General features: G+C 46.7%; 2 protein-coding genes across 2 annotated transcripts; one reads left to right on the top strand and one right to left on the bottom strand.

Annotated features, from left to right (window-relative positions):
• Window positions 1-2,248: 2,248 nt before the first annotated feature.
• Window positions 2,249-3,176, top strand: LOC144487785 (uncharacterized). Its single transcript, XM_078205859.1, has one exon. The coding sequence runs from the start codon at window positions 2,425-2,427 to the stop codon at window positions 3,079-3,081; it is 657 nt and encodes a 218-aa protein (XP_078061985.1). The 5' UTR covers window positions 2,249-2,424; the 3' UTR covers window positions 3,082-3,176.
• A 4,932-nt stretch (window positions 3,177-8,108) lies between these two features.
• LOC144487788 (uncharacterized) lies at window positions 8,109-16,642 on the bottom strand. Its single transcript, XM_078205862.1, has 3 exons — window positions 15,372-16,642; window positions 9,961-10,907; window positions 8,109-8,230 (listed from the first exon to the last, which is right to left on the bottom strand). Exons 1-3 carry the CDS (start codon window positions 16,640-16,642, stop codon window positions 8,109-8,111), a joined length of 2,340 nt encoding a protein of 779 aa, XP_078061988.1.
• Window positions 16,643-16,967: the final 325 nt, after the last annotated feature.

Below are 16,967 nucleotides of genomic sequence, written 5' to 3'. Positions count from 1 at the left end.
GAAACCTTGGCTCGATGTGGTGTAGGGGGAGGGGAACAATGGGTGGGGGCAGGGCTCCCGGGTCCGCACGCCCGGGCCTGCACCATGGAACCCGGAGACATCACCGCGGAGCGCAGTGATTCCTATTGGCTGATTCAGGCAGGGTTCTATCGTAGCGTCACAATGCGGAAGTTGTCCAATGAGCTTCAGAGTGAAATTTCGCTCTCCGATCACATTCCATTGTGACGTCACACACTCACCCATTCCATTGTGATGTCACACCCTCACCCATTCCATTGTGACCTCACACTCTCACCCATTCCATTGTGACGTCAGGGCTTCCCTCTCCGATCACAATCCCTGCCGGCCTCCCACATGCAGCCTCAATGGCGGCAGTCAGCCCGGGTCTAACACTACAAGCTGCCGCTCCATTTGGTACAAAGGGGGGACCGGGAAGTTCATTTCCGGGGTCTGGGTTTGAACAACATGTTTACAAAGTCTCTCCACCCACTCGCCACATTTATCATTCCCCGCGCGCCGCCCCCTACCTAGTATTGATCTCGCCTCCAAATTAAAACCGCCCGTCTACCCGTCGCCATTACCCGCACTGCGCATGCTTCAGGTCCCGCCTCTCATTCACTCCGATTGGTTGGAGGATCAGCCGCTCCCGCTCGGTCCTCCAGTCCCGCCCCTCGTTCACTCCGATTGGTTGGAGGACCAGCCGCTCCGGCTCGGTCGGCCAGTCCCGCCCCCTCTTCCTATTGGTCCGGAGCTGCCGTCAATCAGTCCCCGGGCATTGTGATGTGGAGCATGCGCAGTGTCATTGCTGTCCTTGGCGCTTGTTTGTCCCGGAGAAGCGGAGTCAGCGTTAGGCGGTGGCTGGGAGGATTTGGAAACACTTTGTGGATCCGCAAACCCTTCAGAATCATTGTCAGCTCCCTGGTTTGCAGCTGCGGGGCTTCTCCCTCCCTCCCTCCCGGGAACAGGCCCAGGTTAACGGCCCCATCCTGGCTCAGCCACTGGAGGATGGTTCACATCAGAGGATGGGGGAGGGGGACAATAAATAAGAGGTTACACTTTGGCCTCAAATCAATGAGGACTCTGATCTCTGGGAAGGAAGGAAACCCTGGGAGGTGGGCGGGGAGGATTCACAAACACCCGCTGGAGGCCCCAACACCCCCAATAAGACCCATTGGTTTTATTGTCAGTCTGCAGACAGCAGCTGGAGAACTGAACCCAGTAAGAAGTCTCACAACGCCAGGTTAAAGACCAACAGGTTTATTTGGTAGCAAAAGCCACTCGCTTTCGGATCACTGCTCCTTCATCAGGTGAGTCGGACTTGTGTTCATAAACGGGGCATATATATTGACACAAACTCAATTTACAAGATAATGGTTGGAATGTGAGTCTTTACAGGCAATCAAGTCTTAAAGGTACAGACAATGTGAGTGGAGAGAGGGTTAAGCACTGGTTAAAGAGATGTGTACTGTCTCCAGCCAGGACAGTTAGTGAGATTTCCACATCAAGAACTGAACCCAGACAGAGGAGAGGGAGGGAGAAAACTGGGAGTGGAGGGAAGAAATGGTGGAGATGTTGAGATGGGTTTGGATTTCAGTCCAGGGGAGGAGGTAGAGTGTGTGGGACGGGGATTTATAGATTTGGGGGAACAAGAGAGGAAAATATGTTCCAGAGAAACTATGAATTGTCTGTTCAGAATTTCTATCCTGCACTGACAGTGATGGTATTTGTAAACTGTTTTTGCAGGGTATTATGAAGCAGGATTTACAGATGTGAAACTCAAACCAAACTTCACATCAAGATCTGTTTCAGTGATTTGATTCATCAGAAACTGAATATCATCAGCCTTTGTCTACAGAAGGAGAAATGTTCATTCTGTCTGCGGGCAAAGATTTCAAACATCAGTGTGACTGAAAAAGCACCTAGACACACAAACACACCTGAGAGTTTCCAATGTGCTGAATGTGGAAAGTGGTTTAACAAGTCTGAAAAATAATCACATCATTCTAACTGAGTAGTGACCCGACACATATTCTGTGTAAACGAGGCTTCAACTCATCATCCAACCTGGAGTCACATGAGGACACCCGCAGCACAGAGAAACCATTGAAATGTGTGGACTGTGGGAGGGGATTCAATTACCCGTCCGAATTGGATATTCATCGTCGCATTCACACTGGAGAGAGGCCGTTCACCTGCTCTGAGTGTGGGAAAGGATTTGCTTACTCATCCAGCCTCTATACACACCGGCGTGTTCACACTGGTGAGAGGCCGTTCACCTGCCTCGAATGTGGGAGGGGATGTCATGCTTTATCAAGCCTCCTGATTCACCGGGAGGTTCACTCCGATCAGAGACTGTTTCAGTGTTCTGATTGTGAGAAAAGCTTTAAAAGCACAAAGGACCTCCTGAGACACCAGCGCACTCACATGGCGGTGAGACCGTTCACCTGCTCAGTGTGTGGGAAGGGATTCACTCAGTCATCCCACCTTCTGACACACCAACTTGTTCACACTGATCGGAGACCATTTCAGTGTTCTGACTGTGAGAAGAGATTTAAAAGTAAAAATGATTTACAAGTCCATCAGCGCACTCACACTGGGGAGAAGCCATTCACCTGCTCCGTATGTGAGAGGAGATTCGGACGTTTATCCCAGCTGCAAACACACCAGCGAGTTCACTCTGATAAGAGACCATTTCAGTGTTCTGACTGTGAGAAGAGCTTTAAAAGTAAACAGGATTTGGTGACACACCAGCGAGTTCACACTGGGGAGAAACCGTTCACCTGCTCGGTGTGTGGGATGGGATTCACCCATTCATCCCACTGTCTGAGACACCAGCGAGTTCACACTGGGGAGAAACCGTTCACCTGCTCGGTGTGTGGGATGGGATTCACCCATTCATCCCACCGTCTGAGACACCAGCGAGTTCACACCGGGGAGAAACCGTTCACCTGCTCGGTGTGTGGGATGGGATTCACCCATTCATCCCACTGTCTGAGACACCAGCGAGCTCACACCGGGGAGAAGCCATTCATTTGCACTGTGTGTGTGGGAAGGGATTCACTGATTCAGCCCAGCTTCTGATACACGAGCGAATTCACACTGGGGAGAAACCCTTCACTTGCTCCACATGTGGGAAACGATTCACTCAGCCACCCCAGCTCATTGCACATCAACTGGTCCACACTGATCAGAGACCTTTTAAATGTTCTGACTGTGAGAAGAGCTTTAAAAGCACGAAGGACCTGCTGAGACACCAGCAAATTCACACTGGGGAGAGATCATTCACCTGCTCCATGTGTGGGAAAAGGTTCACTCAGTCATCCCACCTGCTGAGACACCAGCAGGTTCACACGGGAGAGAGATCGTTCACCTGCTCCGTATGTGGGAAGAGATTTGCTCGGTCAGCCAATCTGCTGAGACACCAGCAAGTTCACAAGTCACTGCAGGGGTTGGATTCTGCTGTTGCTGCTAATCCCATGCAGGACTGAATCATGTTCATTCTGTTATTAAGGAGACTGGGATGGGACACAGATAATCTCCGTGCAATCAGGCAGAGTCAACATGGTTTTGTGCAAGGGACATCCTGTTAATTGATGTGTTGGATTCTTTGAGGAAGTAACAAGCAATGTGGATAAAGTGGAACCTGTGGATGTGGTGTATTTAGTTTTCCAGAAGGCATTTGACAAGGTGCCACATCAATGTTTACCACACTTAATAAGAATTCGTAGCATAAGGCATATTAGCATTTTATCCATGTTGATTCTTTATATTAGCATGGATAGAGGATTGATGAGCTAATCGGAAACAGAGAGGAACATAGAACATAGAACATAGAACATAGAACATTACAGCGCAGAACAGGCCCTTCGGCCCACGATGTTGCACCGACCAGTTAAAAAAAAAAACTGTGACCCTCCAACCTAAACCAATTTCTTTTCGTCCATGAACCTATCTACGGATCTCTTAAACGCCCCCAAACTAGGCGCATTTACTACTGATGCTGGCAGGGCATTCCAATCCCTCACCACCCTCTGGGTAAAGAACCTACCCCTGACATCGGTTCTATAACTACCCCCCCTCAATTTAAAGCCATGCCCCCTCGTGCTGGATTTCTCCATCAGAGGAAAAAGGCTATCACTATCCACCCTATCTAAACCTCTAATCATCTTATATGTTTCAATAAGATCCCCTCTTAGCCGCCGCCTTTCCAGCGAAAACAATCCCAAATCCCTCAGCCTCTCCTCATAGGATCTCCCCTCCATACCAGGCAACATCCTGGTAAACCTCCTCTGCACCCTCTCCAAAGCCTCCACATCCTTCCTGTAATGTGGGGACCAGAACTGCACACAGTACTCCAAGTGCGGCCGCACCAGAGTTGTGTACAGTTGCAACATAACGCTACGACTCCTAAATTCAATCCCCCTACCAATAAACGTCAAGACACCATATGCCTTCTTAACAACCTTATCTACTTGATTCCCAACTTTCAGGGATCTATGCACACATACACCTAGATCCCTCTGCTCCTCCACACTATTCAAAGTCCTCCCGTTAGCCCTATACTCAACACATCTGTTATTCCTACCAAAGTGAATTACCTCACACTTCTCCGCATTAAACTCCATCCGCCACCTCTCGGCCCAACTTTGCAACCTGTCTAAGTCTTCCTGCAAACTACGACACCCTTCCTCACTGTCTACCACACCACCGACTTTGGTGTCATCAGCAAATTTGCTAATCCACCCAACTATACCCTCATCCAGATCATTAATAAATATTACAAACAGCAGTGGCCCCAAAACAGATCCCTGAGGTACACCACTTGTAACCGCACTCCATGATGAATATTTACTATCAACCACCACCCTCTGTTTCCTATCCGCTAGCCAATTCCTGATCCAATTTCCTAGATCACCCCCAATCCCATACATCTGCATTTTCTGCAGAAGCCTACCATGGTGAACCTTATCAAACGCCTTACTAAAATCCATATATACCACGTCCACTGCCTTGCCCCCATCCACCTCCTTGGTCACTTTCTCAAAAAACTCAATAAGGTTAGTAAGGCACGACCTACCTGCCACAAAACCATGCTGAGGGAGAAACAAGTCATTTTTGGGATGGCAAAGTGTAGCCTGTGGAGTGCCACAGGGACCAGTGCTGGGCCCTCAACTATTGACAAACTATTTTCATGATGTGGATGACAGGATCAAAATTTGTTGATAACACAAAGGTAGGTAGGAAAGTGAGATGTGAATGACCATAACAAGCCTGCAAAGCGATATAGATAGGGTCAGTGAGTGGGCAAAAAGTTGGCAACTGGAACAAGATTTTTGGATAATGTGAACTTGTCCATTTGGCAGGAAGGATGGAAAAGCAGCTGATTATTTAAACAGAGAGAGATTGCAGAACTTTGAGGTACAGAGGGATCTGGGTGTCCTGGTACCGTAATCAGGAAAAGTTAGTGTGTGGATCCAGCAAATGATTAGAAAGGTAAATGAATTGTTGTTTATTGCAGAGATGTTTTGCTGCATTTGTTCAGGGTATTGGTGAGACCACATCTAGAGCACGGTGTACAGTTTTGGTCTCCTTACTTAAGAGAGGACTTGTGTGAGAAGTAGTTCAGAGAAGGTTTAGTTGACTGATTCACGGGATGAGGGTGTTATCATACAAGGAAATGTTGGACATGTTCGGCCTGTATCTAAAGGGGTTTAGAAGAATGAGAGAGGATCTGATTGAAACATAAAATTCAGAGGGGACTTGACAGAGTGGATGTTGATTGTAGAGAGAGGAGAACTAGAGGCACAGTTTAAAAATACGGGGTCTCCCATTTAAGACTGGGATGAGGAGAAACCTTTTCTCTCAGAGGGTTGTTACAGTGTGGAATTCTCTTCCACAGAGAGTGGTGGAGGCTGGCTCACTGAATATTCTGAAGTCTGAATTTAATAGATTCTTGATTGACGAGAGTGAAAGGGTGTGAGGGGTAAGAAGGAAAGTGGAGTTGAAGCTACAATCACATCAGCCGGGACCCTATTGAATGGTGGAGCAGGCTCGAGGGGCCGAGTGGCCTTCTCCTGCTCCTAATTCACATGTTCCCATTGTGATAGTTGGAGTTTGTTTCTGCTGATGTTAATTTCCCAAAAAACTGAGCTGCAGCTTAATCTACAGAATAGAATCAAATAAATCTTGCCAATCTGATTGTTCAGCCAGGGTCTAACTGGGCGGCACGGTAGCACAGTGGTTAGCACTGCTGCTTCACAGCTCCAGGGTCCCGGGTTCGATTCCCGGCTCGGTTCACTGTCTGTGTGGAGTTTGCACATTCTCCTCGTGTCTGCGTGGGTTTCCTCCGGGTGCTCCGGTTTCCTCCCACAGTCCAAAGATGTGCAGGTTAGGTTGATTGGCCAGGTTAAAAATTGCCCCTTAGAGTCCTGAGATGCGTAGGTTAGAGGGATTAGTGGGTAAATATGTGTGGGTAGGGCCTGGGTGGGATTGTGGTCGGTGCAGACTCGATGGGCCGAATGGCCTCCTTCTGCACTGTAGGGTTTCTATGATTTCTATGAATGACAGAGCGGACTGGAAGAGCTGAACAACCAACTCCAGTTCCTGTGTAGTTTCTCCCAGGCTTCTCCCACTCTCTAACTCTGCTCCAGTGCTGGTTTCTGATGAAGTCTCTTCTCCCCAGGTCTCCCATCACTTTCCATTCATCAGCTGGTGTCTGAGTCCAAGTTTACCAGGAACAGGAGGAGGTCATTTATCCCTCAAGCCTGTTCTCTCATTCACTGAGGTCATGGCTGATCTGTGACCTAACTCCATTTACCCAGATATTGTTTTAATCCTGACTTCCTCAGTCTGTTACAATGAGATTTAAAAAATAACTTTTGTTTACATCAGACCTTCAATGTAGGAGAGTGTCCCAAGGTGAATCTCAGAAACATCAATTGATAAATCAGACAACTGGCACTGAGGGGATGTTAGGAGGCTGACTGAAGACTTGGTGCAGTGTAAAGGGTCAATGTTAAATTTGTAAATATTCTACCCAGTGATGTAAGATCAGATGATAAGAGTTTGCTGAGAGATGGTTCTATGCTGAGCCTTGTGCTGTACATATTTAGAAGAAGGTGCAATAAAAAGTTATATTAACCAATAGCCTTGCCTCCAGCAGTCTTTGTCAATCCTGGCCAATCCCTGTGGCATAGGGACACCCACACTTGTTTGGGAGGAAGCTCCAGGATTTTGACCGAGTGACAGCGAAGGAACAGCGATATATTTTGAAGTCAAGATGGTGAGTGTTACGATCCCAGTTGATGTTATAATTGGACAGGATGATTCCAGGATGGAACACTGGCTCAAAAGACCGCAACTTTTACTTTTTGTAGAAAACATAAAGGAACAGAATCACAGGACTGCCAATTAGCTTTTAACAAAATATTTATTAAACACGAAGAGTTTGACGATAACAAAATACTCCTTGACTCACACTTACCTTCACAAATGTATCCAGATTTCAAGAATAACATAGATTTAAAATTCCTTATGCTATAATGTTCTCAGTAAACACATGGTTCCTTTAAACCCACAGGTTGGCTGTGATCAGACAAGCCCCACTCTGAAACCAAGTGGCAGATGCAACTCAATCGATCCTCTGTGGATTTCTCCTCAAATTTCCCCCCAGATGATTGTCACGAGTGTTTCCAAACTTGGCTCTCAAAAAGACACGTGTTAATATCTCCTTCCAAAGCAACTTTCTCACTTCCAGGTCTTCCAATTGTTCTTTCAAACAAGGCTTTCTCTCCACTCTTTTAGCAAGAAGCTGCCTCTAGGTTTTTAACTCTCAGAATTCCTTTGCCTTGAATTGCAACATGCTTCCAAAATTCTGCATAAACTCAGATCATCAGTCCGTAACAGAATACAATTGCTTCAAAATCTGGATTTAAGGACATCAAACCTTCCCACTATTTCAGATATGCGGCTTCTCTTTCGCCAACCTCATCAGTTCTTTTCTTCCCAGGTCTGAGTTTAACTTCCATGAATAGTATCCTGTTCCAAAGACAATGCTGTTCCTTTTTTACTTAAATATTCCTGAAACTTCTTTTCCATTCCCGGGTTTCTCAAACGAACTGTCCTTTAATTCCTCTGGAGCTTGCTTTCGGACACATTACTCCATTGTATGGCTTTCCTGCTTCTAGTAGAGCTGAGAGCTGCTCACTCTCTCGTTTCCTCACCCCAACTGCTATAGAACAACGAACAAAGAAAATTACAGCACAGGAACAGGCCCTTCAGCCCTCCAAGCCTGCACCGGTCATGCTGCCCGACTGAACTAAAACCCCCTCCCCTTCCGGGGACCATATCCCTCTATTCCCATCCTATTCATGTATTTGTCAAGACGCCCCTTAAAAGTCACGACCAAAGACTATAAATTCAACTAATACTACACTCAAAAAACCTTCTCACCCTCAAGGTGCCCCTGGTTGCTATGCAACAATGCATTATTTCTCCAACTTCACGTTTATTTTTCACGCCATAAACTCTCTCAGCACAACAGGAATACAATTTCAATTGAAACCTATCCCCCACACATGCAAACACCTTTGTTCAACATGAATCCAACCAAAGTTCTCCTCTTCCTACACAGAAACACTAAATCAAACTTACTTAAATCTATACTTTATTTCTAATATTTAACAATAGAAACATAGATCACTTAAAACTATCTCTGTTTTCCTGACATGAGTGACTTAGAGAGGAAACTCCAGGTGGTGATATTCTCATGTATCTGCTGCTCTTGGCCTTCTAGATGGTAATGTTCCTGAGTCTGTAAGATGCTGCCTAAGGAGTCTTGGTGAGTCCCTGCAGTGCATTTTGTAGATGGTACACACTGTTGCTCCTGTCCGTCGGTGGTAGAGGGAGTGAATGTTTGTGGTTAGTGTGTTGATCAAGTGGGGCTGCTTTGCCCTGGGTGGTTTTGAGCTTGAGTGTTGTTGGGAGCTGCACTCATTCAGGCAAGTGGAGAGTATTCCATCTCATTCCTGACTTGTGTCTTGTAGATGGTGGACGGGCTTTGGCTGGGGGAGTCAGAAAGTGAGTTACTCTCCTCAGGGCTGCCAGTCTCTGACCTGCTCTGGTAGCCACAGTGTCTATGAGTTTCTGGTCAATGTAACCCCCGCAGGATGTTGATAATGGAAGGGGGATTCAGTGATGGTAATACCCTTGAATGTCAAGGGGTGATGGTTAGATCTTCTCCTGTTGGAGATGGTCATTGCCTCGGACTTATGTGGCATGAATGTTACTTGCCACTTGTCAGCCCAAGCCTGGATATTGTTGTATTTGGACATGGACTGTTTCAGTATCTGAGGAGTCACAAATGGTGCTGAACATTGTGTATTCATTGGCGGATATCCCCACTTCTGATCTTATGATGGAGGGAAGGTCATTGATGAAGCAGCTGAAGATGGTTGGGCCTCGGACACGACCCTGAGAGATCCCTGCATTGATGTCCTGGAGCTGAGATGACTGACCCTCCACAACCACAACCATCTTCCTAATTGCCAGTACACGTCCAACCAGCAGAGAGTTTGCCCCTTGATATCCATTGATTCCAGTTTTGCCAGGGGTCCATGATCTGGGTGGCACAGTGGTTAGACCAGTTGGCTCACAGCCCCAGGGACCGGGTTCGATTCCGACCTTGGGTGGCTGTGTCGAGTTGGCACATTCATCAGCTTTTTTTTTGTGGATCATTTCAGTGGAAATGTGCTCTCCCAGACTCAAAGAGCATCAGCCCACTGGAAACAAAGTTGTGAGACTGGCCAGTCCAGCAGAAAGAAACTCTCCGACCCTCCCACTTCACCAATTGTCAAAATGAACATGGTTCAGTCCTGGATGTGATTAACAGCAGCAATAACAGCAGAATCCAACCCCTGTCATCACTTGTGAACTTACTGGTGTCTCAGCAGGTGGGATGACTGAGTGAATCCCTTTGTGAATCCTTGTGAACTCGTTGGTGTGTCTGCAGGTGGGATGACTGAATGAATCCCTTTCCACACTCAGAGCAGATAAACGGCCTCTCTCCAGTGTGAACTTGCTGGTGACTCTGCAGATAAGATGAAAGAGCGAATCCTTTCCCACACTCAGAGCAGGTGAATGGTCTCTCCCTGGTGTGAACACGTCGGTGTGCCTGCAGGTTAGCTGAACGAGTAAATCCCTTCCCACACTCAGAGCAGGTGAACGGCCTCTCCCCGGTGTGAACTTGCTGGTGATTCTGCAGGTCAGATAACTGAATGAATCCCCTGCCACACTCGGAACAGGTAAATGGCCTCTCCCTGGTGTGAACCTCCTGGTGTGACACTAGGTGGGATGATTGAATAAAACGCCTCCCACACTCGGAGCAGACGAATGGCCTCTCCCTGCTGTGAACTCCCTGGTGTGACATTAGGTGTGACGATTGGATAAAACGTTTCCCACATTCGGGGCAGCTGAATGGCCTCTCCCTTGTGTGTGTTCCTTTGTGTGTCACTAGATGTGATAACTGAATAAAACGCTTCCCACACTCGGAGCAGGGGAACGGCCTCTCCCCCCTGTGGACTCCCTGGTGAGTCACTAGGTGTGATAATTGAATAAAACACTTCCCGCACTCAGAGCAGTTGAAAGGCCTCTCCTTAGTGTGGGCTCGCTGGTGTATCTGCAGGTGAGATGACTGAGTGAAACCCTTTCCACAGTCGGAGCAGGTGAATGGTCGCTCTCCGGTGTGGATTTGTTGGTGATTCAAAAGTTCAGATGAATGATTGAATTGCTTCCCACACTCAGAGCAGTTGAATGGTTTTTCCCCAGTGTGAACTTGCTGGTGTGTCAGCAGGTGGGATAACTGAGTGAATCCCTTCCCACACTCAGAGCAGGTGTACAGCCTCTCCCTACTGTGAACTGCTTGGTGATTCCACAGGTCGGCTGCCTGGAGAAAACCCTTCCCACACTCAGAGCAGATGAAGGGCCTCTCCCCAGTGTGGCTGCATTGATGAATCTTCAGGGCAGATGGGGAGCAGTCTCCTTCCCCACACTTGGAGCAGGGGAACAGTCTCTCCCCAGTGCGAATATGTTGATGAGTTTGCAGTGCAGACGGGATATGGAATTCCTTACCACAATCCTCATCTTTCCCCGGTTTCTCCATGGTGTGGATGTCCTTGTGTCTTTCCAGGTTTAACAATCAGTTAAATCCTCATCCACACATAGAGCATGTGCACTGTCTGTCCCCGCTGTAAATGATGTGATATTTTTGCAGTCTGTGTAACTGGTCTTTTGACAGTCAGTGTACTGGACACTCTCACTCAGGCCTGTGTTTCTTGGTGCCTTTCCAGTCACACTGATGTGACAGAAAAAACAGATAAATATTTCTTCTTCTAGATTCAAAGTCTGATGATATTCAAGTTCTGATAATTTGAGTGACTCTATTAAGCCTTAACATGTTTTGAGATTGCTGGCAGCAAATCTTCCCCTTATAACTTCCTGTAAAATGAGTTTACAAAAGTCATCACTGTCAGTATCAAACAGAAATTCAGAATAGACAATTCTAGTTTCTGTGGAACATTTCTTCCTTTCTCGTTCCTCTCGATCTGTACATCTCCATCCCACACCCTATCCCTGTCTCCTCACTCTGCTGTATGTATAATACACCCTTCCAATTCTCCTGAAGGTGTTGATTCATGCTGATCAACAAATCCATACTCACTGCTTCTTCTCCAGCACTGAGATATCTTCATGCAGGCTGCCAGTCTAAATACCTAAATATACTTAGTGAAGTAAAATGTATGTAACATAGGGGACCAGTTTAATAAATAGAAGTACAGCAAGGCTATGAGATAGAACATTATTTCAACAGTGAACATTCTTGAATATCAATTGTTTGGCTATGAGGGTGGTGCATTTTGATACATTCAATATTTCAAAATGAAATTAGATGGGCAGTCAAAATAGACTGGCAGGGGAGCAGGGATACAGACGGGATGAGGAGCATATCAGCCATGATTGAATGGCGGAGTGGACTCGATGGGCCAAATAGCCTAATTATGCTCCTATATCTTATGAACTTAAGGGGGAATGGGACTGACTGGATTGCTCTACAGAGAGTTAGCATGGACTTGAGTTGCTGAATGGACTCCTTGTGTGATACAATAACCCGATTACTGAAAATAAACGACTTAGTTACAGTATTAACAAAACTAAAAATAATAAAAAATGAACTTTATTACTGGACCATGCATAATATATCTAATTTGTATCATCTTACAAGACTGCACACATCTCTGTCCTATATTAATTTACTGCCCCTTAAATTTCAGCTATTTCCTCGGGAAATCACCCCTTTAAATTGTGAACATTAGGAAAGAGACCATCCTCTTAACCAGACAAATAAATGTGACAAGTTGAGGAAGCAAAGGATGGCAATGTCTTTAAGAGGGAGAGAGATACCTGGGCCAACCTTTCCAGAGTCTGCAGCTCCCTGAATTCACTTCCTTTCCCTTCAGTTGCTGCAAGTCCCCAATTTAACCCCAGAATGAGAAGAAAAAGGAGAGAAGAAAACAAAGAGTTTTACTGACAGATGTTGACGACAGGAAGAGATTTCAGTCCGTCTGAAATCCAATCTGCATTGTCACAAAGCCCGCACTCTGATTGGCTGGAGGACCAGTGTCCTTCCGGTCCTCCAATTCCTCCCATTGGTCAATGCCCCTCATGAAGACAGTGGTGCAGCGGAAGTGAGTGGGAGACACTTTGACCCTGGATCGCTCGAAGTTGTTGGCCAATGGGAAACGCTATCCTCCGCACATGCGCAGAACTTCTCTGGGTTCATCATGCGCAGTCCCACCCGGCGAATAGAGCGATTTCCTCAGCGCGGGGGATTGTGGGAGCCACGGCCGCCATTACTCGGCCGGAGCCGAGTCTCCAAACACCTGGGACTGCGATGGATGGGATGGGGAGGAGGCGAAGTGACCCCATCCGGATATAATGTACATCTGGGTAGTCACTGGAATTGATAGCGAAGCCGCCTTCGCAAAATTCAGGTGTAAAAATTTAGACACCTGGGTGACATATTGGGGAGTGGAATAGCTCAATGTGAAACTGAACCCCAGAGTCAGCAGCGTCCTTGGGGGAGAACTGGGGAAAAATAAGGAGGATGGTCAAAAGAATTAGGCTTACAATTGATAGGGAGGAGGCAGATGTTTAAAGTTTGAAATTTGATTAGATTTGATTTATTATTGTCACATGTATTAGTAGACAGTGCGAAGTATTGTTTCTTGTACGTTTTACTGACAAAGAGAAGGAAAGAGGAGGGTGCAGAATGGAGTATGACAGTCATAGCTAGGATATAGAGAAAGATCAAATTAATGTGAGATAGTTCCACTCAAAAGTTTGATGGCCACAGAGCAGAAGCTATTCTTGATTTGGTTGTACATGTCCTCAGACCTTTATATCTTTTTCCCGATGGAAGAAGGTGGAAGAAAGAATGTCCAGGTCTTTGATTATGCTGGCTGCTTTTCTAAGACAGTGGGAAATGTAGACAGAGTCAATGGATACGAGGCTGGTTTACATGATGGATTAGGTCATTCATGACCCTTTGTAGTTTCTTGTGGTCTTGGACAGAGCAGGAGCAATATCAAGTTGTGATACAACCAGAAAGAATGCTTTCCAGAAAGGGAGGAGAATGTTACGTGACAACCAGAATATCAGTTTCAAATTTCTATCCTGTGCTTACATTCATTGCTTTGATAGATGTTTTTATTGACAAGGGATTAGAATGGAAGGATTTTCAGTCAGAAACATCTTGATTCATTCGGACACGACTATCATCAGTGATCAAATGTCAGAGGAACACTGATGCCCTGTTCAAAAAGATTTCAATCATCAGTGCGAATGGAAAAGTTGTGTGATGCACATTCCCAAGAGAGAGAGAGAGATTTCCAGGAAAAGAGACATAAGAATATATGGACAAATGAACTATGAGCAGGCCACTCAGGCCGTTTCAGTGCTCAGCACCGACAACTGCCAGTTTCCAGATGCAATTTTACAACTCATCCGCTTAATCCTGGACCACAATGTCTTCACCTTCAACAACCAGTTCTTCATCCAGACACACGGAACAGCCATGGGGACCAAATTTGCACCTCAATATGCCAACATCTTCATGCACAGGTTCAAACAAGACATCTTCACCGCACAGGACCTTCAACTGATGCTATACACTAGATACATTGATGACATTTTCTTCCTTTGGACTCATGGTGAACAATCACTGAGACAACTATATGATGACATCAACAAGTTCCACCCCACCATCAGACTCACCATGGACTACTCTCCGGAATCGGTTGCATTCTTGGACACACACATCTCCATTAAGGACGGTCACCTCAGCACCTCACTATACCGCAAGCCCATGGATAACCTCACGATGCTCCACTTCTCCAGCTTCCACCCTAAACACGTTAAAGAAGTCACCCCCTATGGACAAGCCCTCCGTATACACAGGATCTGCTCGGATGAGGAGGATCGCAACAGACACCTCCAGGCGCTGAAAGATGCCCTCATAAAGAACAGGATATGGCGCTCAACTCATCGATCGACAGTTCCGACGTGCCACAGCGATAAACCGCACCGACCTCCTCAGAAGACAAACACGGGACATGGTGGACAGAATACCCTTTGTCGTCCAGTACTTCCCCGGAGCGGAGAAGCTACGGCATCTCCTCTGGAGCCTTCAACATGTCATTGATGAAGACGAAGGTTTGTGACAAATCCCCACATTAACATGGTCAATTCCCCATATTTCTGTGCTTGTGTCTCCAATTGGGCCCCCAGACTGCCATCATTTCCATCCACTAATGGAAATGTTCATATATTTGGCATGGTGTGACAGCCCTATGGCTGTAAAATGGTAGATCCTCTGGCTCAGTATGAGCTGTGACTTGGTGGATGGGCTATGAATGTGATATAAATACAGCCTTACAGATGATGCATTTCGTCCAAGTCAACTTGACAGTCAAATGATGAGGGCTGAATGGACTCCCCGAACTCTCTCGTTGCATATTGTTCTTATTGAATGGGATCATACCTATCCAAGCAGTGTAAAAAAAAGGAAACAACAGGAAACAAGTAGCCAGAGTAAATCTTGGTCCAGAGAAAGCTCACTTCAAAAGCAACTAACTTGTGTTAATATTAAAAACATTTGCCATATATTGTTTGACACAAAACTGATTCAGTTTAATTTTATCCAGAACATTAACACCTATTACCGAGCTGCAGTTTATGACCACCAGCAGAATAGGACCCTAATGAATGTTGTTCAGTCCTGGGTGTGATTAACAGCAAACTCTAACTCCTGCCTTCACTTATGAATTCGCTGATGCGTCAGCAGGTTGGATTTCCGAGTGAATCCCTTCCCACACTTGGAGCAGGTGAATGGTTTCTCCCCAGTGTGAACTCGCTGGTGTTCAATTAGTATCGACGATCGACTGAACCCAGTCCCACATTGAGAGCACATGAATGGCCTCTCGTCAGTGTGAACACGTTGGTGGGACCTCAGATCTCCAGATCGTTTGTAGCACTTCCCACAGTCTGGGCATTTGAAAGGTCTCTCCTCAGTGTGAACCCGCTGGTGAGCCATGAGTTGGGAGGACTGAGTGAATCCCTTCCCACAATTGGAGCAGGTGAACGGTCTCTCCCCAGTGTGAATTCGCTGGTGTTCAGTGAGATGGGATGATTGCCTGAATCCAATTGCACAGTGAGAGCATCTGAACGGTTTCTTGTCAGTGTGAACATGCTGATGGGATTTCAGTTCTCCAGAACTTTTATAGTAATTCTCACAGTCGAGGCACTTGAAAGGTCTCTCTCCAGAGTGAACCCGCTGGTGCACCATGAGTTGGGATGACCGACTAAATCCCTTCCCACACTCCGTGCAGGTGAATGGCCTTTTCCCAGTGTGAATTCGCTGGTGTACAGTGAGTTGAGATGATTGCCTGAACCCAGTCCCGCAGTGAGAGCACCTGAACGGTCTCTCCTCAGTGTGAACACGTTGGTGGTACGTCAGTTCCCAGGAACTTTTATAGCCCTTTCCACATTCTGCACAGTGAAAAGGTCTTTCCTCCGTGTGAACTTGCTGATGGCGTGTCAGTTCCCGGGAACTTTTAAAGCACTTCCCACATGCTGGACATTTAAAAGGTCTCTTGTCAGTGTGAACTCGCTGGTGTGATAGCAGGTTGCTTGTGTGAATGAATCCCTTCCCACACTGGGAGCAGGTGAATGGCCTCTCCCCGGTGTGAACTCTCTGGTGTACCAGCAGATTGGAGGACTGAGTGAATCCCTTCCCACATTTGGAGCAGGTGAATGGTCTCTCTCCAGTGTGAACTTGCCGGTGTCTCAGCAGGTTGAACGACTGAGTGAATCCTTTCCCACACACAGAGCAGGTGAACGGCCTCTCCCCAGCATGAACTCGCTGGTGAATTTCCAGTTCAGATGGGGAATAGAATCCTTCCTCGCAGTCCCCACATTTCAACGGCTTCTCTTCAGTGTGACGGCACTTGTGGTTCGTGGGGTCAGATGATTCATACACAGAACACGCGTACAGATTCTCCCCACTGCAATCGATGCTTTTTTCTTCCATGTTCAAAATCCAATCATGATACAATGGTTACAATAAATTGGGCGACTCCATCAGATCCTGATGTGATGTTCGCTTTGTGTTTCCCGACTGAAAATCCTCCTCTTCTAATACCCTGTGAAATTGATTTAAATGGAAAAAAGGCAGTGAGAGAGAACCCACAGAAACACAAAGGCAGGTTGTGAAATTGAGCTGAATGAATCTGGTCATTTGTGGGGCCGGCACTGGGAAAAAGTTACCAGGGAAACTGCCGGATTGTCAGTGGGCGGCACGGGGGCGCAGTGATCAGCACTGCTACCTCACAGCGCCAGGGACCCGTGTTTGATTC

This window comes from Mustelus asterias, unplaced genomic scaffold, assembly GCF_964213995.1.
Source record: "Mustelus asterias unplaced genomic scaffold, sMusAst1.hap1.1 HAP1_SCAFFOLD_1042, whole genome shotgun sequence".
NCBI lineage: Eukaryota > Metazoa > Chordata > Chondrichthyes > Carcharhiniformes > Triakidae > Mustelus > Mustelus asterias.
Note: the sequence above shows the minus strand (reverse complement) of the source record. Positions and strands in the feature narration are given on the sequence as shown.